This window comes from Rattus norvegicus, chromosome 18, assembly GCF_021556685.1.
Source record: "Rattus norvegicus strain SHRSP/BbbUtx chromosome 18, alternate assembly SHRSP_T2T, whole genome shotgun sequence".
Classification (NCBI taxonomy): domain Eukaryota; kingdom Metazoa; phylum Chordata; class Mammalia; order Rodentia; family Muridae; genus Rattus; species Rattus norvegicus.
Window position 1 is genome coordinate 66,924,984 of NC_141551.1, and position 23,695 is coordinate 66,948,678.

A 23,695-nucleotide genomic window follows, 5' to 3' on the forward strand; every position below is an offset into this window, starting at 1 on the left:
CTGCTTTGTTTATGACTTCAGAAACCATCAGGCTTTGGGGGCGGGGCTGTAGCATTTCCTCACTTAAGAATTTCTGGGTCCTTGAGATAGCTATGGAGAAGTAGAGCCTCTTCACTTGGCCACATTGACTTTATCTTTTCCTGTGCGCCTTTCTTTGATCTTCAAGGACGCTAATAAGGCAGTTCTACCCAGAGCCATGAAGTGTTTTCTACTTGAGAAAGGCTAGGGGTGTTTCGTGTTCTGCATGTAGAAACCAATATCAAGGAGTGGGATGTTAACGAACATTGACAGGGACTTAGAGACTATTTTGTTTTCTAGAAAAGAGAGCATTTATCCATTCGTCTTCTTTTCCAGACAATTGCTTGAAGTACATGAGATGTTACTTCTTTTGCAGTGCATATATTTTGTTGAAAACTACTTGCTGAAGGAATGAACATATACATTTTAAAGCAAAGTATAAATCATGGCCAGAGATAAAATTTTCAGTGCCTGGTAATTTGGGTGACGTTCAAAAATTATACAGTAGTTTGCTAAGAAAGCATTGTTTACATAAGCACACAATTGTTCTGGTGTGTGGTTTATTATTTTCTATTATACTGTACGGTTGCTTTCATTTGCTAAATCCTATTGATCGAAGGTTATCAAACAAAACTCTATTAAGGAGTATAAATGTTTTGAATGATTAACTAACTTTTAATGTACTTCATTATTTAGTATTGACAAAAAATAAAAAATAAAAATAGGGGGAAGGCACAGATTTCCATATAGGCCCTGTATTACCAAAATAGAGTTGAGAAGAGAAAATTTCTTTTAATCATAGACAAAAAAAAAGTATTTCTTAATACCAGTGCATTTCCTATTCATTAAAATTAAACTTTTAAATAATTTATCCCAGGATCCAATAAGAGACAATTCCACAAGCTACACTAACTCAAGATAATAATAATAATAATAATAATAATAATAATAATAATAATAATAATAATAAAAAGGAGAGCCTTGGGGCAGATGGACACATTTGCTTACAAACATTGGCAGCAAAGGGAATGGTGGTTAAAAAGAAATACTTTCTAATAAGAGAAGCACTGAACTTTGGTTGATGCCAGCCATGCCAGAAGGAACAGAGCAAAGTTGTGCCACAGATGCCACTTCAATGTCCCTTTAAAGCCATAAGATAGAGGTAGAATAAAAACAGTAGAATATGATCACATGAAGGGAGTTCAGGTCAAGGTCAGGAACAAAGAGGAGACTTGTGGGCTTTTTTATTTTTTTAAGTAGACTTCAGTGCGTGGTTGTTTTGAGATTTAGAACTTTCCAGCTTTCCAGCTGTGGGGCTTCCTGTATGTCTTCCATTTTCCTCCAGTTCCTGTGATTTTGGCGTTTTTTTCCCCCCTCCTGAGATTTAGCGCACAACTCTATTTGGTAGATGTGATGTGCAGTGAGAAAAGGGAAATGAATCTAATTCTCGCCTGGCAGATTTTTGATGCCTTTTAATTCTAACCTTGCTACATTTGGACGATTTATGATTTCTTAGAGCTGCCCCTGTTGAGTTGGGAAAAATATAGCTTACCTCACGGAGATATTTTATTGCTGTGCTATCATATCTATTACAGAGCCTCCTCTTGAACACCGGCTGCTGAGTCACCTGTTCTTAACTAAGAGATGAAAGCCGTGAAATCGATTTAAAGATGCTGTGCTCAAAGGAGGGGAGGAGAAGCAAATGGCATGGGAGAATTCGCCGCGTGGATGTGAACGCTTTGCTCTCCCAACCCTCTTGGTCTTTTTCTAATAAATGGCATTTTGTTCTAGCAACTGCTCCCCCTCCAAAACATGAAAAAGTCTTGCTTACGCAATTAAAAAAACGCTAAGGATTCATCATGTTCTGTTCACTGGCACTAGGTAGAGATCTTTTAATTTAACGCAGAGATACTTGATTGAATGTATTGAAGGACAACCCTTGATTTATAACTTCGTGGCTAGCAGGGTATCGTTTTGAAACAGCTACTACTCCATTGTGCTCTTTCTTGCCCACCAGACACATTTGTCTGTGGTGTCTGCTGTGGAAAGGGTCCTAGGGAGTTGCTCTAACAGCATGGCGCTAGGAGCCACATGTTAAATGTGTTGAGCAGGAAAATTCCTGTACCAGGGTCACAGGCAATGAGTCTTTCCAAAGAATAATTAATTAGACCAGAACAATACACAGAGGTGATCCTGCCGTCACTAACATTTGTCCCGGTAAAACAGAAACAAAATGCATTACACTGACTTCTTCCTGCTCCGAAACCTCGGTCCACAGACAGTGTTGGGAATGGTACTGGCCGGAGAGTGAACTGTGGATGCGGATATCCACATGTGGGAGACGGGAGGATTCCTGGATACTGGGCACTTTCTAGGGTTGGTACAGGGATGGCACTCACGACAGCTGCAAAAGAAAAACATTAGTTATTTTTAAAAAAATTCACATAGCCTCCTGGCAAACATTAAAGGAAATAACTAAGTCTTTAAAAGACTAATATTCTTCATGGTATCACTGGCATTCTCTTAATTCTTCTTGTAAATGTCCTTCTTGATGTAGGTCAGAAAGCTTACTTCTAAAACATATCTCCTTCCAACTTCAAACTTGCCATGGCTCTGAGAAAATAATTAAGTTACAGTAGAGGCACCTTAATATTCCTGTGTTTCTATTTCAGGCTTTTTGTATCCACCTTTCTTCCTAGGAGAAACCTGGAACAAAAAGGGTTAGGCTGTGACGAAGTGCACTTAAGGGCTGTTGGGAAATGTGATTTGATCCTGGAAATGAATGCATTGCTGTCAAGAGGCATAATGCAAACACAATCCCAAGGCTACTCTGCATCCATAACCAGAGTTTATCTTTAGGCAAATCCTTGTAACACTCAAAGTTGACCAGAAGAGTGCATACTCTATAGAGCTACCTGAATGTTACCTGAAAATACCAACAGTGTGGTTCTTCTGACGGAAACCCACAGAAAAAACACTCATGGCATGCCTTGATGTTTAGACAGTTTTGTTCAATTTCATTGTTCAAAGGTTGTTCAGCTGTATTATTTCATGATGTGCTTATAACACTTATAGTAAACTTTAATATTTAGTCATTGGATAATTATAAAACGGTGAGTATTTGGTAATCATTTATTACCAAAACATGGACTTCATTTATGCCAGCTATGGGAATAGTTAGTTTGGGTAGTAAATGGAAAAAGAAATAAATAGGAAGGACATGACTGCTTGTAGGTATGGTGGCGGAGAAGGTCTACTGAAAAAGGGAGAGCATGTCCAGGTGCAAAGACATCTGGGAAAGTTCACAGTGAATAAACCCTCAGCTGAGCCCTGGGAGAAGATGGGAGAGGAGGAGCCTAAAGCCAGGTGAGTAAAGGGTAAATAAATGGGAGTTTCTCCTTGGCTGCATAACCCAAATAGATGGAGTTAAAAGTGATAGACTACTGAGGAAGAGCAGCCTTGCCCAGTCTCTGGGATGGAGAAGTTTAGGGTAGTGGTAATGTGTGGCAGACAGAGGGACTGTGTAACAGCTAGGGACTGAGAGATACAGGGAGAACCTGGCAGCCAGGTTTGATACATTAAATCGCTACTTCAGCCATTTGTCTAGGGCTTGAGACCTAACAGGTAGTATGTTGCAGTCTCTGATATAAAGGTTACCTTCTTTTTACAATAGATTATTTACTTTCATTGTAATGCCATCTCTGGATTTATGTTCTTATGTTTGCACATTTCCCAAAGGGAAGCCTTTTCTTTTCTACAAATCACATTCTCCACTTTAATGATGTCACTACATTAGGAAAAAAATTTTTAGTATACTACTCTGTCACTAGACAGGAAAGGTTTCACATCTACTTATATTTGCTTCCTTATTCTTGGTCCAGTTAACGCAGATGTGTCTTTTAGAAGGTACAAACATAAATAACATGTATAAGTTACAATTTCTTATAGTCAGGAAGTTTCTACAACTACTTTTCAACCAAAATAAAGTAAGACCCCATCTAGATGTGAGTGACAGATTGTTGAAAAGGCTTGGGGTAACAATTCACCCTGAGTGTGAATTCTGCATGTGTTTTTGAAGGTGTTTAGATTGAGTGACTGAAAAAAAACTAAGAATATTCATCCACATATATGTAGTTATATATAGGTTAGTCATACTTCATGGTTTAGGTCAATATAAGGAAAACATTGAAATACAATTTCTATAACAAGTATTATTCATATATATATGTATATATGTACTCATACATGTAAACAGTAGGTGAAGCAGCCTCTTTTATGCCATTAGTAATGAAATTTCAATAAAACTTAAACTTTCTTATAGCAGCATGAAACCCCTAATTGCAGTGCTAATGCCAAACAAAGAAACAAAACAAAATAAAAAACCCCAGCAACAACACAAAGAACAACTATTAACTGTTAAAGCTTAGGACTGAGATTCAGCAGCGATACAAGTATAAAATAACTTATAACATTATATATACTTCAAAAATGGAAGATCAATAAGAGGTGCAGATGAGAACAGGACTCAGTTTTCTTTAGGGGGCTGTCAACTGGGTGTCTGACCATGCTCCAGTGTATATGGGCAACACAAATTAAACATTAAACTGTCTCCTCCTCCTCCTCCCCCTCCTCCTCCTCCCCTTCCTCCTCCTTCCCCTCTTCCTTCTTCCTCTTTTGTGAGGCAGGGGAGGTCAGAAGGGTGGTGGGCAGCTTTGGGAATACTGGGAAGTGATTATGATCTGGATACATGATGTGAAATTCTCAAATAATCAATAAATAATATTGATGGAATAAAAAGACCATCAGTCAGTCACAGAAATTAGGGATGTTTGAATATGTTTCTGGGGGAATGGAGTATTTTAGGTAGTCAGTCAAGGATAAAGCTTAGTAATATAAAGCCTTGCCAAAAGGACAGCCTAGCCATGCATTCTGAGAAGGATAATGATGAGGAGTGAATCAATAACAAAATTATGCAATTTAAGTTGTACCAAATCATGTAAAATGTTAAATGTAAAATATAGATGGGAAGGGCTGGAGAGATGTCTCTGTGGTTAAGAGCACTGTCCGCTCTTCTAGAGAACCATCACCCAATCCTCAGCACCCACATGGCAGCTCACATCTGCCTGTAACTCCAGTTCTCATATATACATACATGTGTGCAGGTAAAACACCAATGTACATGAAATAAAAACAACTAAACATTCAATTGTTTCTTTAAAAAAATGTAGAGGCAAAATACATCATTTTTCTAAATTATTTTAGAAAGGGCTTTAAAGAGCATTTGAGAATAATAAATGACAATGTCTCCGTAAACTTACCACATAAATTTGTGATTGTAGAAAACATACATGCTGACAGTTACAGAAAAAGGTGAACTTTTCAAACTTTCAACGAAGAACAAAATTAAAGCCAGATGGGATTCCCAAGGATTCCCCATATATCAACAAAGGAAAGTTATGATTTTGTTATTCTTTGTGTTTCGCAAGGCACAGCAATGGAAACAGCCTCATTTCTTCAGGTGAGTCGTAAACTTTCTAGAATATTATTTGTATTTCTGATATTTGAACTCATTAAAGAATTTGGAGGTCATTGATTGTATTTCACGTCTTTTGAGTGAGGAGTTACCATAGCAAGACGTCTAACAATCACACCAGCAAAAACAGAATGAAGACATTTGTGAACAAATAAATAAAAGTGTACGAACTTTCTTTTCATGGCTCAAAATCTTAACGTCTGAAGTAGTCAATGTGGCTCCTTTTTGAAATCTCATTGATCCATCAAACAGCTTTAATGGCCGATCAGAGGTTGATCGTTACTTTTTTTTTTTTTTCGGAGTTGAGGACCGAACCCAGGGCCTTGCGGTTGCTAGACAAGCGCTCTACCACTGAGCTAAATCCCCAACCCTGGTTGATCGTTACTTTACACTGACTTTTTTACTTATATTTATTTTTATTTATATTTTATTGTTGCAATAATAACCTCTTTAGATACAGGCAGGGTCCCTCCCTCCAACTGTACATATCTTTTGAACAATGTTTTAAGTTTATTATAATTCTAATAATAATTTTATGACTCAATATTTAATGCTCCATTTGGAAGAAGAGGTTTATAAAAATCTTCTGGTATGAGAACAAATAAATGCATAGAGAAACTAAAGGAAACCGACAAACCTTTTATTTAGGCTGACCATGGTAGAAAGGTTTTACAAATACTATAAGTTTTTAAAGGTAATATATTTATTGCGTTTTTGCATGTCAAGAATGCTTATTGTCTTATTTCCTAAAGTTTTTAATAAATCACAGCTTTGGTTTTAAGATATTTTGACCATTGATTAGTTTTTTGAAATTAAAAGACTTTTTTAAAATGATAGACTGTATTCTGTGTGCATCCTTGTATAGGTACATGTTATGAGTGTTCTGTCCCAACAGACAAAAGCCAGAGTGTCCGATTCCCCTTGAACTGTAGTTCTAGGATTTGTGAACTCCGGGAAATGAACTTGATCATTTGCACTCCAAATTTTCACTGTGGCTCTGTCACACTACCTCCTATGGTTCATCCTTGAAGAGACCAGAAGTCGTCGTAAGACAATTAGTACAAAAACGTCATTGTAGTGGGGAGCTAGAGGACCACACTCATAATGACAGCTACTTAGGAGGCTGAGATTGCAGGACCTCAAGTTTGAGAACAGACTGGTCTATGGCATAAGATCAAAAAACATCCCAGGCAACTTAGTTAGAACTTGTTTCAAAATAAAGGAGAGGACCAAGGTGAAGTGGAAATTTTTGGATCCTTTGGATTCTTAGTTGTATCATAGGATGTTTTTCTGGAAACTGAATTATGAGGGGATGTTTTTCTGAGGACAGACACAAGGTATTTTCCTGGTAGCTTCCTGGAAAAAGGACATGTTTTGTTCTATTGGAGTGGACACTTGAGAGGACATATAATGTTTGGAAAGGGTATAAGTATAACCCAATCAGCAGTGGACCATGTCGTGGCATTGGTTCACCTTGCCTTCTTTGTTTATCATTATTTGTTGTGATTTCATAGGAAGAAACTTACCAAAACAACATCTCATAATATCACAGAGACTTCCTGCTGCTTCCACAGACTTGGACCAATGGGCAGAGCCCATTGTTTCTTCTGGATCAAACTCTCCTTGCTGATTTTAAATGGTGTTTGTGAGTGGACTGAGCAACACTGCTGATTCTTGTGATCTGAACTGCTCACATTCTGACAGCGAATATTGGAATCACCCAAAACAATTGTTTCTAAACAGGTACATGTCCCCCTTTGTCCTAATAACTCTTTCTTTCCACTTCCTCTGATGGATGGAGGTCCAGAAGGGAGACTAAAGCATCACTTAAGAGCCCCTTATTAAAGTAGGTTTTTGAAAAAAAAATCTAACTATACACTGGGGCTATATAACTCAGTGGTAGTGTGCTTGTCTTGCATGCAGAAATAGCTGGGTTAAATCCTCACTGTGTCTGGTTTGGTGTGTGTGTGTGTGTGTGTGTGTGTGTGTGTGTGTGTGTGTATGTGTGTGTGCATCATATGAACTTAAAACAAGTTGAATAAAATATTATTTACCGATGTTTCTTTTACTATTTTACCACAGAAATATTAGCTTTCAGAGACAGAAGCATATATGCACTGTACACACAAACACACACACTCTCTCACACACAGACACACATGGCATTTTTAGCATTCACTAAATTGTTTATGTACAGCAGCTCAAGGGGCAATACTATCTTTCAGTTTCAATAAATCTCCACTCTGTGGCCAAATATGACAAAGAGTCTCTTCTGACACAGCTTGCTGGCAATTGAATTTACATCTGACACTGATGCAGAGGGAGTTTTCAAGTAGAAAGTTCTTCAGCAAATACATAGCTTCGTGAACAGGCACTGTGGCATTTGGGGACTTTTACAACCATCTTAAAAATGTTATCACTAAGTGCAAACTTCAGGAACTCTACTGTGAAGACTTGAATTTAAGGCTGTAAGTTTTAAGAACTAAATCTTTTCCAGATATTTCTCAACACGATACATGCCTGAATGGAGAGATTTGTTTAAGGAGAACAGAGGGAAATATAACAGTAAAAATAATATGTTCGAGTAAAACGATTGCCCACGCTACCTCTTTTGTCTGCCATGACCTATATATAATCTGGAAGATTTGTCCTCAATAGTATTCTAACCTATTTCTGATGTCCACATCTTCATTGATAAAACCATGTCACAAATGACACTTGCCTGCATACTCTCCAATACCTGGTTTGTAGTTAGACTAAACCTGGTGGCAAAAAAGGCCAAATACTAGAGTTCAACTATCTGGGCCCAGTACTTAGGTTTGCCACCTGTTAATGGATCTTACAGGCCATACCTAAGGTAGTAAATGACATCCCTACTCTGCGATACCTTCCTTCACCTTCCTCTGTGTATTATCCCAGGTTAGTCTGGTGACTATGAGAATTGCATGAAGAGATGATTGGCATTTTCTAGGACTAGGCGAAGAGTTTCCATCTCACTGTTTCACATTCACCTACTTTATCTAGGTCATTGCAGACAGCACTGTCTGTCTAAGGCACGTGCCATGTCTTTAGATGATGCCGGCCACGTTATGGAGGAAATGGTGCAGTAGAGGTCCAAGATTGGAACTGCATCCAAAAGTCTGTGCGGACCTTTGTCAGATAGCATATGATTCGGAGCCAGAACCATTTCATTAAATGTTCTTGCTTCCTGGCACTCAGAAACAATAGATAAAAAAAGTGAATGTTATTTTATATGGATAAATGTGTGGTAATTTATTACATATTATAATATGTCAACAAGCAAATCTTTTAAGATCTGCTAGGTTCCTCATTTGTACAACGGAGAGGGTATCAGTGTTAACAGTCAAGTTCAACTGTAACGATAATGAGGGCTATTGGTGCTGATGTTTGAATCTGAAGGGCTACAGTCATAACTGTAAGATTTTGAGGGCAGAAGGACAAGTTGTTTTCCCCTTGGATGAGAAACACTAGAACTAGGATGACAAAACAAAATCTGGATTCATTTGTGAGCTGAGGGAAGATCATTTTTCTTGCCAGTTGTGGTTGGCACACTAGTGCACATTAGACACGTTACAGAGGATAAGGTACGTCGTGGAGCCACTGGTTACAGCCTGCCACCGCGTGTGCTGAGATCATTACCATCATATGGTAGGCACTATTTGAGTGTATTCTAAGGTCCCCACCATCTTCCACAGCCTCTATGTTCTTCTACTGGAATTTCGTCTGAGGTCTTTTCTGATGAAGTATGGCTATATAAGCCACATATGTCTTATTGAATATATAAAATGCAAATTAATATGGAGAAATAGAATAACTATAACAATCATACAGAAAAAGGCTCCATCATTTGTTATAGTGTCCCAGATCCTGGGTTAATTATCTTGCTCTAGATGACTCCTTATGTATGCCTAATTGTATAGATTGTGACCTTTAGTGATCCTGTAACTAGGCTCAATAGAACTTCACTTTGGGAATCTTTTACTTTTTCTTGAAGCTATATTTCACTTTCCAAGAGTTTCTTCAACTCACTCTGAGTGATTTTGCAGTCAATTGTTGACAAGTCTGGAAGGAAAGTAGAGTTTCTTGATGAAGGTTCTAGAAAACTGAGATTCAATAAGCAGCTCCTAAGCTACCATAAAACAAAACTGGAGGCCCTCATTTGGTTGGTTCTTTTTACCATATCCTATACTATATTTCTGAGCTATACTTTTTATATTAAAGGTTGCTTTGTATTGTTTTTTTAATCAAGTATTTATATTAGATGTAGAAAAAATGAGAAACAGAGAATTTTACCCAACAAACTTCCTTATCTTAAGACATTTAGAGTTGTATTACTGATGGGATGTTACAGGCCACAGGCTTCAAATCACACTCTTCCTTCTACTCCAAGCTTTAGAGAGGGAAGTGAACTGGAAATGGCCACACAAATAGTTACATTCACTTATTCGTACAGTTCTAGAGCTGTAAAGAGACTCCCACCAAACAACAGAAGCTGTGCACCTCTTCTGCACTTCTTGAGCCCAGTATGCATCAAAGACTACTAAGGTTAAGGTGCAGAAGGTCATCTTCAGCTCAGCACCATTTGGGATAGCTCTAAAGATTAATTGCAACTCAGCTGAGACCTAAGCAGTATCCTAAACTTAAGTTCTTCTTTAACATAGTCTCACAGCCCTCACTCTCACTAGTATAATCCAAGAAAGTCCTCAATGATCTACCCTTTGTCCTCCTATTTTACTAACAGTCTATTCATTGGAAAACCCAGCACATGATTTGATTTGGCACTGTAACTACTTTCACTGAAGTAAAAATGATAATTAAAATACTACTTTAGCTAATGTAAAGATTGTCGCTTTTAGCCTACACCTAGCAGGTACAAACAGAATACTGGGGAGCCAGACCATTTGGAGTGTTGACTAAGTTTCCATACTATCACCAGTGGACTTTGCTAAGAGCTGTTTGGAGGCTCATCTGGAACAATGTCACCTAGGATTTTCAACCCACGTGTGCAATCTTTGATGAACAGGTAGAGCTGGCTCGCCCATTAGATAAATTGCAACTCTCTTTTACTTTTAAATATCTTAAACACAACATTAATTTATAATCTCTAACAAGCAATTTTTTTTTGCCATAGTGGTATGGTGGTTTGAATGATACATTCTCCTCTGAAGATTAGGTATTTGTTTTCCAATTTCAAGTCTCTTTGGGAGAGGTTATGAAAGAATCTTTAAGAGGTGGAGCCTTGTTGGAAGAAGTGTGTCATAGGGGTGAAAGTTCATAGTCTGGTCATACTTTAAGTTTCCTCTTAGGTGTCTGTTCCAGCAGACATCCTTGGCTACTATTACGGTTCTCTCTCTCTCTCTCTCTCTCTCTCTCTCTCTCTCTCTCTCTCTCTCTCTCTCTCTCTCAGCAAACCAGTCAACTATTTTTTTCTATAGGTCAATTTTTGTAATGATGTTTTACAATAACAATCTATAACTACTAAACATGGTAAGAAATGTGAATGCAAAAAGAAATCTCAGAAAAATAAGATTTCCTAAGCAGAACAAGCTTACATGGAATAAAATAATTCTATAGTTCTGATTTATTTAGCACTTGGTAAGAGAGTTTAGACCTCAATAAATCTAAATAAGTGCAGAAGGGCTATCAGAGAATTTGTGCAGTGCAGTGCATGAATTCACAACTCTTCCAAGGAACAAATTTTAGCATTATAAGGTTACCTAATACTTTTGTCAACCACAATAGATGTTTATAGAATATTTTATTTATCAGATGCTTATGAATTTTTTTTGAAACTGACTATGGTCACATACTGAAGTGATTACCTTTGATTGGTTATAGTTTTACCAAGGCATAATTTTCAAGGAAAGAGTAATGTGATTCAATGTGAAAACATTTAAAAGAATATATATCATGGTGTGTCATGATTTCTTACTACAATATAAGCTACATATGGAAAGCACTGGGCTACACTATTCATAGTGGTTCATGACTCTCTAAAGTGAAACATCCAGTAATTGTCATTCACAGCGTGCCAGAGAGAGAGAGAGAGAGAGAGAGAGAGAGAGAGAGAGAGAGAGAGAGAGAGAGAGAGAGAACATCATCCCAAGTCAGGGCATCTTCATTCTTTTCTCATAAACTTTTCTCAATACTGACTGCCCTTGAGATGTCTAAGACCATGGGTCACTTTATTTGCCTTTAAAATTTATAAACAGTAACCATGCTATTCTATTACTATTCTGTTTATATCTTTAAAAATATTATATCTTTGAAATGTTCCATATAGTCTTATCACTTCATTTACTCACTTTATGGCTGTATGTTATCATGTGAATATGAGTATATTGTACTATATTTGCTCATGGTGCAAAGGTGGGATACAGATGGATATGGTCTTGATATGCATATTATGTATTTACCCAAAATTATCCTATTTGTACTTATCTTCAAAGGCAGATTATGCCCCAGAATGAAATAATTGAACCAGGATATTATAGTACTATGTTAAACCACTTAGTAGATTGAAACTAGGTACATGAAATATTAGAAAATTAAAATAATAGTAAGGTCCGTTTTTAGTCACTGTGAGGGTCCAAATTAATGTAGATTAACATACTATAAAAAGACAATATTAGTCGTTTTAGGCAGAAAGAAACTCAAAACCCTAGGTGAGATTATTAATTGGATACCATTAGACAAAGTGAGCAGAGGATTTTATAAACCTGATATGAAACTTTCAGAACAATTTAAAACAAAGAAAGGTTTGAAAAAGAGATGGGTGCACTTTAAAAAGAGGTGTACAGTGCCAAGCATGAAAGTCAGGTTTTATCTGGGAAGAAGCACTACATCCTAGAGCATCACAGCTGGTACAGTCATGTACTGGAGATAGGCTCTCAAGTGGGCCAAGGGTATTTTCCCTGCATGAGTCCAGGACAGTCTCATGCCATGACACTACTGTGAGAACTGAACGAAATCATAATTAGCAAGCTTTTATCAAGTGAATGGTAATCAGATGTTCTCAGTATTTACTAATTTCATTTGATTTAATCTTCCCTTTAAAACCCATTTATTCATAGTCAGAAACAATATTAACTGGCTTTCACATGCTGGAAAATTTGTCAGATGTTCTCTCTATTCTTGATGAAAATGAGCCCTCAAACACAAGCCTTACAAGGACAAGTGGGGCAACCTTCTTTAATGTATGTATCTATTCATTCATTTATTTGACAAAATATTTAGTGAGTGCCGATTTTTACAAGGTACTAAGCTATACAATCTGTGAATATGAAGATGAATTAGTTACACTGCATACCTATCATCATATAACTCACAAGGTATTACAGAAGAGAGAATTTTCACTTGAATACCTAAGCATATAAGTTAGCACTCCATGTAATAAATGCCACAAAGTGTTACAAACACTGCTACTCAAATATGAGAAAGTGAGCCATCATTTCTACTTAAGTAACTTGCAAGGCATCTATCAAATCATCCATGTCTGCTGGGGTGTTTGAAAGCACATAAAACTTTGTTGTGTGTAGCTTTCTACTGAGTCATTTTAAAAGGAGAGGGCAAGGCAATGCATGGGTATGAACTGGCAAACAGTCTTTCTTGGCCAGAGCTGAAGGTCTAACAGTTAGGAACCATCTTTGATATGATATATTGATAAGTTGGTGAGTTTGAAGTCCTGTGTTTGGTTTTTTGGTTTGTTTGCTGGTGTACTGTGAAGAATGAAGACCAATGGTCCACGAGAACCTGTTAGATGAGGCAGGTTTGTGTGGATCTAATGGTCTCTAAGCATTCTGAAACACAGTTACATTTTTAGAAGCAACCATTTCAAAGAGAAGTTCCTTATTAACAAAGCATCAACTAGATCTGTAGCAAACAGCAGCTACACAGACTATTACTCTATGCAGTGGAAATTATGTAATAATGAAGATGCTAGAGTTATGAAGTATTGCAGCTGGGAGAACAGTAACAACTAGCACAGTGAAATTCTAATCCCATCCTAACTCTATAATTACTTAGCTGCTTAGCTGTATAAACTAGTTATCTAATCTCTCTGATCTTAGTTCTCCTACCAGTTTATCAGGCATACAAAACACATGTGTGCACGCATGTGTGTCTGTGAGAGGAAAGTGTATTGAAACATGGAAGAAGGTAGTGAGAGAAACACACTTAGAAAAAAAGAGACAGTGAGAGATATCCCTGCGAAGAGAACAATGCATTCTGTAAGTATTTACCTTAACCTAGCACCTGAGATTGTATTTGCTGCTGCCTAATGTTCATAACTGAGAGGTTCATCTTCTAGTGGATTACCGAGAGATATGTACAGGGGTGACGTCAGAGATAAAACAGAGGCTTGATCATATGGAGCTTTGTGGAACATTACTAAATGTCCTATATGTAGTCAGGAGTATGATAATTTAATATAGATATTGGAACACTGTTGCATAGGTAATTACCCAGAAGATAAACAACTACAAAGGAGAGTAATTTTAAGCATATCACAATAGACTATAAATTTTGTGAGAGAAGCATCTTAGTAAATAAAACTAAAGAAGTGAAGAAAAGGTGCAGTCAGACAAATATGAAGAGACCAGGAAGCGCATATAGGATATAGAAAAATATTGAATTTGGAATGTGAGAATATCAGGATACATGAACAGAAGGAGTTAGAGCAACATCTTGTTGGTAAATAACATTTGCATAAAAATTATGGGGACCAGAGTTTGGGACACACACAACACCCATGTATTAGTCTTGGTATCCTACAAATACCTGTAACCCCTGATTTGAGGCATTTGATGCTCCTTCTGGCCTCTGTGCATGCACACATACAGAGTCACATACAGAGTGACACACATTTGAATAAATACAAATTGACACATGTATGAATAAATACTGTAAAAATGTGGAGACATGAAACTCATGTTTCCAGCGAGAGCCCATGATGGACAGTGATGGCATTTCTGGAAATGAGAAAAGAAAACTGTTCCACTATCCGTTCTGCAGATGGAAAAGGATGAATTATGGAAAACGGAAGTCACAGATTTGATCACAGCTTCAGGTACCAATTTGATATCTGGAGAAGCTTGAGTGGACAGTAGATAAGAAAGTTCATGTGGATTCTGGGAAGGGATGACGGTGGAGATACAGTTTAGAATCATCAGCATCTACATTGCATTAGGACCATGGATGTTATCTCAGTTGTTACTGCCATAGACAGAGGGAGCTGCTCTAAGAGGGAGCCTTAGCTCTCTCTGAGTCCTAAAAGTCAGGAAGGAGAAGAAGGATGGTGAGCAGGACAAGCCAATGGAAGGAGGAAGAAAACTAGATGTAGTCAACATAGTATAAGTCTCTCTCTCTCTCTCTCTCTCTCTCTCTCTCTCTATCTCTATCTCTCTCTCTGTCTCTCTCTCTCTTTCTCTATCTCTGTCTCTTCATCTCTCTCTCTATATATATATATCTGTCTCTCTGTCTCTCTCTTTCTCTCTCTCTTTCTCTATCTCTGTCTCTCTCTCTCTATATATATATCTATATATATCTGTCTCTCCGTCTCTCTCTCTTTCTCTCTCTCTTTCTCTCTCTCTCTGTCTCTCCGTGTCTCTCTCTCTCTCGCTCTCTCTCTCTCTCTCTCTCTCTCTCTCTCTCTCTCTGTGTGTGTGCGTGTGTGTGTCTGCTACCTGTCTTCCTCTCTTATTCTCACCATACCCATGAATATAAGCCACATTTAGCTGAAAGTTGACTATTTGATAAGATGGCATAGATATACTGATGACATTGACATTGGCCAGGGTGGTAGTTTCAATGAGAAATAGTCTTCAACAGCTCAGGTATTTGAACCCTTGGTGGTACTGTTTGGCTTAGGGAGTTTGGCCTTGCTGGAGGAAGCACGCCCCTAGGGACAGGTTTGAGGATTCATACATTCTTTCTGCTTCTAGTTTGCTCTCTTTGCTTTGTGTGGGTCAATGGAGATGTCATCTCTCAACTTCCTACTCTTACCACCTGCTGCTATACCTCCCTGGCCACCATTAGCTCTCCCCTTCAATGATAAGCCCAACTATTCTCTTCCTCCTGTAAGTTGCTTCTTGTCATGGTGTTTGATGATGATGATAATAATAATAATAATAATAATAATAATAATAATAATAATAATACAGATACTGTGGTTTCCATATGGAGCAAATTTGAAAGCAGAAGCAAAGCAAGCATGGGAAAGGAGAAAAAGAGAATGCCATTATGTTCTATACAAATGAGTACTTGAGTCTTAGTTGGTGTAAAAATGACTCCAAATGACTGATTTAAAATAGGGGTTAGGGCAGATTGTAAATGTTTACATGCCTACAGCAAAGAATAGTAAGGAGAAATTTCATGTGGGAGCATAAGAAAGAGAGAAACATAGTTAAGTTCATACATGAGCGATGGGGTGAGCAACACGATCCTTATGTGGTAACATACACATACCAGCTGGATTTTTTGCAACAACAAGAGAATCATTTTCTTAACATTTTTTCCCTTGGTGATATAAGACCAAAGACAATGGTAGTGATGATTACTACTTCCTCGCTCTGAGTTTTGGTGTTGGTGATTGAAGCCCAAGCTCTGTTGCCTGTTAGGCAAATGCTCTGAACTGTACTCTTAACTTCAAGGGAATATTATTAGGGAAGAAGGAAGATATTGAACTCTGAAAAGGTACGCAAATCATTTTATTGAATGAAATGAGTGCTAACCCCAGTGTTTTGGTCAAAAGTACCCAGAAGGCAGCTTGGTATTATTCTGCAGACACATTCTATTGATAGGGGCTGGGATACTAATTGGTGGAGTTACTCACTTAACTATGGGTGAAGTTTTGTTTCTTTTCAAGTGAATAATGGTGGGACAGAGAAGCAAAGTAGATGAGGTAGAAAATGAAATGAAAAGAAACAATGAGGACCTATGAGAGACGGCTGCACAGGGATTGTGGAAGAGCTGGGGGGCAATAAAATAAGTAAGCAAAAAACTATTAATATGGAGATAGAAAGAAGGATGATGGAAACCGACACCAAGCATTGGTTCATTGTGATGTGGAATTGATAAATTGACGTGGGAAGGAGCCAAGATCATTGCAGGTACCATAAAGAACTAACAGTTCAGGGAATCAGATGGATTATCTACATGAACAGTGTAATTACCAAGATTGATCATGGAGGTAATTGGAAAGGAAGTGATCCCCAGACACTAATTTCTTCAGCAAATGTAGGAGGGAGACAGAAACCTCCACCAAGGAGGGCCAGTAAGTGAATGTCTGATGTACTTCACTTACATGAGCTCGGTTGTGTAAGCACAAAAAATTGAACCTTTTGAAATAGCTGTGATGATGATGATGATGTTGATAGAATCAGATCCATGATACCAATGGACATTTTAGCTTTCTAAAACAGGAATTCATATTATTGCAAATAACCTCTTTATAAATTGTAGCCATCTGTGTGCTAACACTGATGATATAAAGATATAATTATATACTAAAGACCATGACTGATAATTATAAATGATATGGCTTGAAACAATCTTCAATTATTCTTATTTGCCTGTAATAATCCCATAAAAGGTAATCATTTCTGATGATTTTGTATTTATAAAAACAGCGCAAACTGAAAACACTTTAACTATTTTATACGTTTTGGTACTAAATTATACTGACCAGGATTATTGGACTGGGCCTCCATGGGAATCATGAGCTTGGTCCTCGTGGCCCGCCGTGCTGCAAGGGACCTTTCTAGAGTAGACATGGAGCTCCCTGCCTCCTCGGTATCTTGACCTAAAAGTAAATAAACAATGATATTATCAATAATAATAATGTCCAAATAAATATATCTTTCTCTAAGTTAAAAAAATTCTGTATATAAGTGATTTGATTTTTACACTTAAGGGACACTGTGCACCAGAAAAATCTCTTAGATTTAAGTAGCATGATGTAATTGCAAAAATAAAAATAGTAGGAAGATTGAAGCTGGTGATATCATCACATCTGACCTCAAAGTATACCTCAGAGTCATAGTAGCTAAAACTATCTGGTATGTGGTTTTGGCAGAAAAATTAATATATCAAATGGAATACATGACCCAGGAATAAACCCACACAGTTATAGCCATGTAACATTCAAGCATTTGTGTTGGGGAGATGGGGGCACACCTAAAAAGATCATCAATTCTGGAAAATATGGAAAAGAACGTACCTATCTTCCATAGAAATGTGATATCTAAAAATTCACCAAAAGATAAGTGAAAAGGGAGTACAAATCTGAGGAATATTTAAAGTAAAGTTTCCCCAAATTTAGCAACAGACATAAATATGTGTACAATTAAGAAATTTATGAAATTCATACTCAAATCAGCAAAATCTATGACAGTTGCATTGCTGATGTAGTCCTGAAAACTAGAGACAATGGCAGTAGTTTTGAAGGCGGTGAGAAGACAATAACCTAGGTCAAGTACAGTAGCATAGCACTGTGAATGACAGTGGGTTATCTCTATCTTACAGTTCTCAGATGCTCAAAGACATAAGTGACAAAACTTTCAAATGAGCTGGTGATGCAGAACTTATCCACAGAGCATCACCGGTAAATGTGCTTCAAGAATATTGTTGAAGTCAAGTTATTTTCTGACAATACAAAGTGGAACGAATTTTTCTTTAGCACTTTGAGCCTGGTGGAATGGCAGCTCATTTCCTGTAAATCAATATAAATAATACAAGATACTTCAAAAATTGGAAGCACACTGATCAATAGGAAATATATAAAATCAATATGATTATTTCCTGATGTTTATTATTCAAAATAATGTTTACTAAGTGAAAATGAAAACTAGAATAGTAATTAGTATATGTATTAATTCTCAAAAAATAAATAAAGATAAATAAATGAATAATGAAGGAAAATGTAATTCTTGATCTAGCTAAGGAAATCTTTCTACAGTTTTCAGATAAACCCTTTAGTGCTGTGTATTGTCTATGATTTTATATTTCTGATTCTGCAGCTACATTTTAACTCTAGGCATGAGCTACTCAGAATTGGATTTGCCTATTGAGAACTCTACCAAAATCTTTTCCACTAAATTTGTGAGACACAGATGTTTTTGCTGTTTTGTCATGTGTCACTTTCTGCCGCTGTAACAAAAACTCCAGACAATCAACTTACAAACAGAAAATTTAATCATCTTGAGCTTTGGAAGTTTGAGTCCATAATTAAATTCCCTGCTGCTTTGAGATTCTGGAGAAGGAGCACATCATTTCTGCAATGGATGGTGAGGGAAAATCACTTCCCTCGGAGTCCAGCTTAGTCTTGGAAAGCATTTCTCTAATAAATGAAGACATCTGACCTCTAGGCCATACCTCCTAACTTCTCACCACCTCCCAAGAGCACCATCTACTGAGTGTAGAGTGTTGCAAAAGGGCTTTTGAGCATGTATCAACATCTAAGGGCTTTCTAATGCGACTACTTGTCATTAGTCCCTATTTATCCATATAGGGTTTGAAAATTTACATAAAACCTTAAGTTAACATGTTGAAAATTAAAAACAAATGATAAAAGTTATATTATAAAATGTGTTTATTTTTGTAAGCTTAGTGCCCCTGTTTTAAGATGAATAAACAAGTGTGACAATGTTAAAACATACTTTTTCTATGCGTGAGATATAGCCAGAATACAGAAAATACAGAGGCGAATGCCAGCAGCAAACCACTGAACTGAGAATAGGACCCCCGTTGAAGGAATCAGAGAAAGAACTGGAAGAGCTTGAAGGGGCTCGAGACCCCATATATACAACAATGCCAAGCAACCAGAGCTTCCAGGGACTAAGCCACTACCTAAAGACTATACATGGACTGACCCTGGACTCTGACCTCATAGGTAGCAATGAATATCCTAGTAAGAGCACCAGTGGAAGGGGAAGCCCTGGGGCCTGCTAAGACTGAACCCCCAGTGAACTAGATTGTTGGGGGGAGGGCGGCAGTGGGGAGAGGATGGGGAGGGGAACACCCATAAAGAACGGGAGGGGGAGGGATTAGGGGGATGTTTGCCCGGAAACTGGGAAAGGGAATAACACTCGAAATGTATATAAGAAATACTCAAATTAATAAAAAAAAATTAGGGACCAATTCTCAGGATGTCTGGGCTCGGGTTGTGCTGGGTTTTATTTCTAGAAGCAAATTCTATGTCTAAGCATGGAGATAAAGCACATCTAAATGCTTGTATTTCTTTCTCTTCTGTGAATTTTTATGAGAAGTTTGAAACCCATTCTGTGCAGAAGAGAGTCATCACTGCATGCTGACATCTAGCATGCCACTTACTATAAATTGCATCACCAGGATGTGCTATGTGTGTGGTTGAGGAACAGCAGGTTTGATGTAAGCCAACTAAGTACAGGGGATAAAAAGGACAGAAGAAATTATGAAAAGCAAATGGAAAATTTTATTTGATGAAACATATTTTCTATTAATTCAGCTAATGCTCAATTCACTTCTCTTTCTGTCACTGGAATCCAAACATTGTGGGTGATTTTTGAGTTTCTTCAGAATTAATTTTATTTATGGAGAACAAGTTAACAGCTTCTATAAAATTACTAGATATGTTTATGGAAATTTGGTCATTAATACATGGATTTGAGGGTCAGTGGATCTTCTATCACAGATGACCAGGATTAACTCTATGAACTAGAGTTTACATAAGCTATGGAGGCTATAGATTGAACTGTGCATTCCACAGTACTGAATATGTAGTCTATAGTACTGGCCATATGAATTACAGCAGTGGTTCTCAACCTGTGGGTCATGACCCCTTGAGGGGGTGGCATATCAGATATTTTCCATATCAGATAGTCACAACACTACAATTCATAACCATAGCAAAATGACTATTATTAAGTAACAAAGGAGTAAATTTATGGTTGGGAGTAATCACAACCTGAGGTACTGTATGAAAGAGTCACAGCATTATGTTGAGAACTACTGAACTTCAGCAGTGACTATGTAATCTATGGTACTGTGTGTTGCTGAGGCTTGATTCCTCTTCCTAGAACTGCCTAAGTACTTGTATGCAACAAAGATCCTTTGATTTTGCAGATAGAGCCATGAGCTGATTTCTAATAGCATAGATTGGGCAATGGAGGAATTCCAACAGAATCTGGAATACACACTTGCACATCAGGAGAGATGCAGCATATGGATGCTACTTAGGGTCCTCATAGATAAAAGAAGTGAAGAATTCCAGGAGTCCTTTGGACTCTTCTCCTTTCTCCCATGCGCCCCCAAAGAGTGGTAAAGCTGGGCTCTGTGGGTTGGTTTTTGATGTTATTCAAGAATCCATATATTAGAGACTTGGTTGCCAGCTGGTGGGGCTACTGGGATGTGAGAACATTTAAAAGGAAGTTAGGTGGTTGAGAAAATAACTTTACAGTTAGTTTGGGGGGAAATCATTCTCTCTTCATGAGATGTTTTTTCTACATTCCTGTCTGGTATTGGGTGAGCCCAAATCCTCTGCCTTATACTAGATATTTTTATGGATGGTGCTATCATGGACCCAAAACAACAAGGCTAGGCTCCCGTAGACAGAAAGCTCTGACACTGTAAGTCAGGATAGCCTTTCCTCTTTATACTTTAATTATTCTGGTATTTTCTCTATATCAATGGAAAACATGGCTAACACAGGGACATTTTTAAAGGTGATTCTGAAGCAGACTGTGACCCTTCTGTCTCATTTTAGCACTTCAACCTGCTTGAAGGCCCTAGAAGTCTGAAAGAACCCTACTCTCCATAGTCAGATGTCCATCCAGCAATAAGGTGAGAGACCCTTTAAATTCTAGACTATTGTCTCCCTGATATACCCTTAAATCTGCTAGAGATGCCATGCAAAGGCTAGGGGAGGAATATCCGGCACATTGATGGAAAAATCTGTGACTAAAATCTCTGTTTTGGAATTCTTGAAATAACAAGGACGAGGAAACTAGTTGCACATTGACTTGACTAAGAGGTTTAACTTAGTCTAAGAAGACTGTGAACTCGTTTAGCAAGTACATTCAGCACATCCTGATGATCAGCAGACACGCTACTGAACTTCCAGTAAACAAACACTGGGACTCGATGACCTCCAGAAAACAGTGTATTTTGAAACCACTTTACTGAATTCTTAGTGATCCCTGGACTTCAATTATTATGCTGCAGTCTATTGAACAATTGGCACTTCCTTCATTTTCCTCTGCATACCAACAGCTTTCAAGTGACGGTATCCAGTGAGGGATCACAAAATAATGTGACTAGAGATGACAGTTGATCTCCATGGTAATGAATGTCAAAACAATGACGTTTTCATTCCTCGGGTGCTCCTCATGCTATTTTTTTCAAACAATGAATTGATAGCAAATTGAGGATCATCTTGTAATGGTCCACAGAGATTAAGGAGTGTAAAACTGGCTAGCCTCAAACTGTATTGCCTTAACAACACTTTTATAGCAGATCAGAAAATGCAATCATTTCAATTAGTCTTCTCACGCCATTATTTCCCAGCTGCACTGCTGCTAAACTATAAAAACCTTCCAGATTGTTCGAATTAGAGAAGGCAGGCATCAGAATGATAGAGGGCACAGATGTGTCACCAAAGTTTTCATCAGCTAGTTTTAATTGATGGATGACACAAAATGGTGTGCAGAGTATCAGAAGCCACCTCTATCAAAGAAAGAGTACAGAGTCCCCCAGTGGGCCGTCCTCATCCCAGAGCGAATATTATTACCTGAATGGGAGGCACTTTTGCTTCCCATCTGGCTTTCTGACTGGCTGTGGCTGACTGGTGTGAGGTCTTGGCAACTCTGGATGGGGGAGCCTCTTCCTGCAGGGTCGGTTCCTGCCGGCTTCTCGATATTTTTCATTTCCATTTCTTCATGATGTATCCAAAGATCCGGAGGCCGGAGGTCCTTCTGACTGCCCTTCCTCTTGCTCGCACTGTGCGTGGCCCGTTTCCTATGTGAGGAAGTGAGAGAGCAGATGTGAGTGGTGCGGTCCCACGGTGCGTCCTATCTTTCCTCATTCAGTTCAGGTTGCAAGCAAAGAAACAAAAGGACTCCCGGGAGGAATCAGATGAAACCCCAAAATTGGCAGATTTGTCCTGGCTGTCTTTCCTTTTCTCCCCCCAGAGCCTCAGCACATTTCTAGGAGATGCTGAGCTGAATCCCCAGGGTCCCCGCTGCCTGCCAGAAAGAAGCCTTTCTCCAGCGTCAGCAGCTGGAGATTCATGCCCAAGGTGACAATGGGTTGGTGGGAGCCATATGCCAATCTTTGGAGGTAGGCATAAGGTACCTGACTACAACATCTGTTTCAGAGATAAATGAACGGGTAGCTTTGAAAGGGCAGATAGAAATAAAAAGGCCAGAATTTGTGCCAACAGCTAAGATTGGAGCTCAGAGGAAAGTCTATGCCTCAGCTGTATAATTTAATGTGCAACTGGGACATTTGCTATTTGAAAACAAAAGGCCACATGAGGACATTCTTGGGCGAATAAAACAGTTTGCCTTGGAGCCACTGAGTGTCTGGGTGCAAACGCCATGAGAGTTGTCTTTTGAAATTAGAAGAGAAAGAATGATTCCTTCCCGGGAAACATTCCAAACTTCTCTTATTTGCTCCAGTAAGATTTTAGCCACCCTAAATTTAATACCTTTTCTTCAGAGATGATCACATCCCGAGTTTACTGAGATTCAAATACTCTGTGTATAAAGTAACGTAGCATGGTGCTTACACAGGCACGGTGGCAGACAGCAACAAAACCATGCCTTACAGGCCAAATCTATCCCAATCTGTAATAAAGTTTTATTGAAATGTGGTGTGGTTCCTTTGCGTGTGTACTTCAGGGATAGAACTCAGTAGCAATGTTTGTTAAATGGCCAAGACAAACTAATTGTGTGTGTGTGTGTGTGTGTGTGTGTCTGTGTATGTGTGTGTGTCTATGTATGTGTGTGTGCATGTGTGTGCAAGTGTGTGCAAATGTGTGCATAGAGAACAGAAGTCAACCTTTGGTATTATTCACCATAACCAGTCTACTTTGTTTTTGTGTCAGGGTCCTGGAAACCATCATTTAGCCTAGGCTTGCTTGCCAACAAG

General features: G+C 38.2%; 1 protein-coding gene across 2 annotated transcripts in view; it reads right to left on the reverse strand.

The window, feature by feature from the left end:
- Positions 1-23,695, reverse strand: part of Dcc (DCC netrin 1 receptor) — a 1,119,339-nt gene that overhangs the window by 43,281 nt on the left and 1,052,363 nt on the right. Inside the window, exons 24-26 of one of the 2 annotated variants that reach the window (XM_087592178.1) lie at positions 22,335-22,561; positions 17,256-17,372; positions 2,261-2,422 (exon numbers count right to left, since the gene is read on the reverse strand). In XM_087592178.1, the coding sequence (XP_087448304.1) occupies positions 2,261-2,422; positions 17,256-17,372; positions 22,335-22,561 (506 nt within the window). 2 annotated transcript variants of the gene reach the window in all.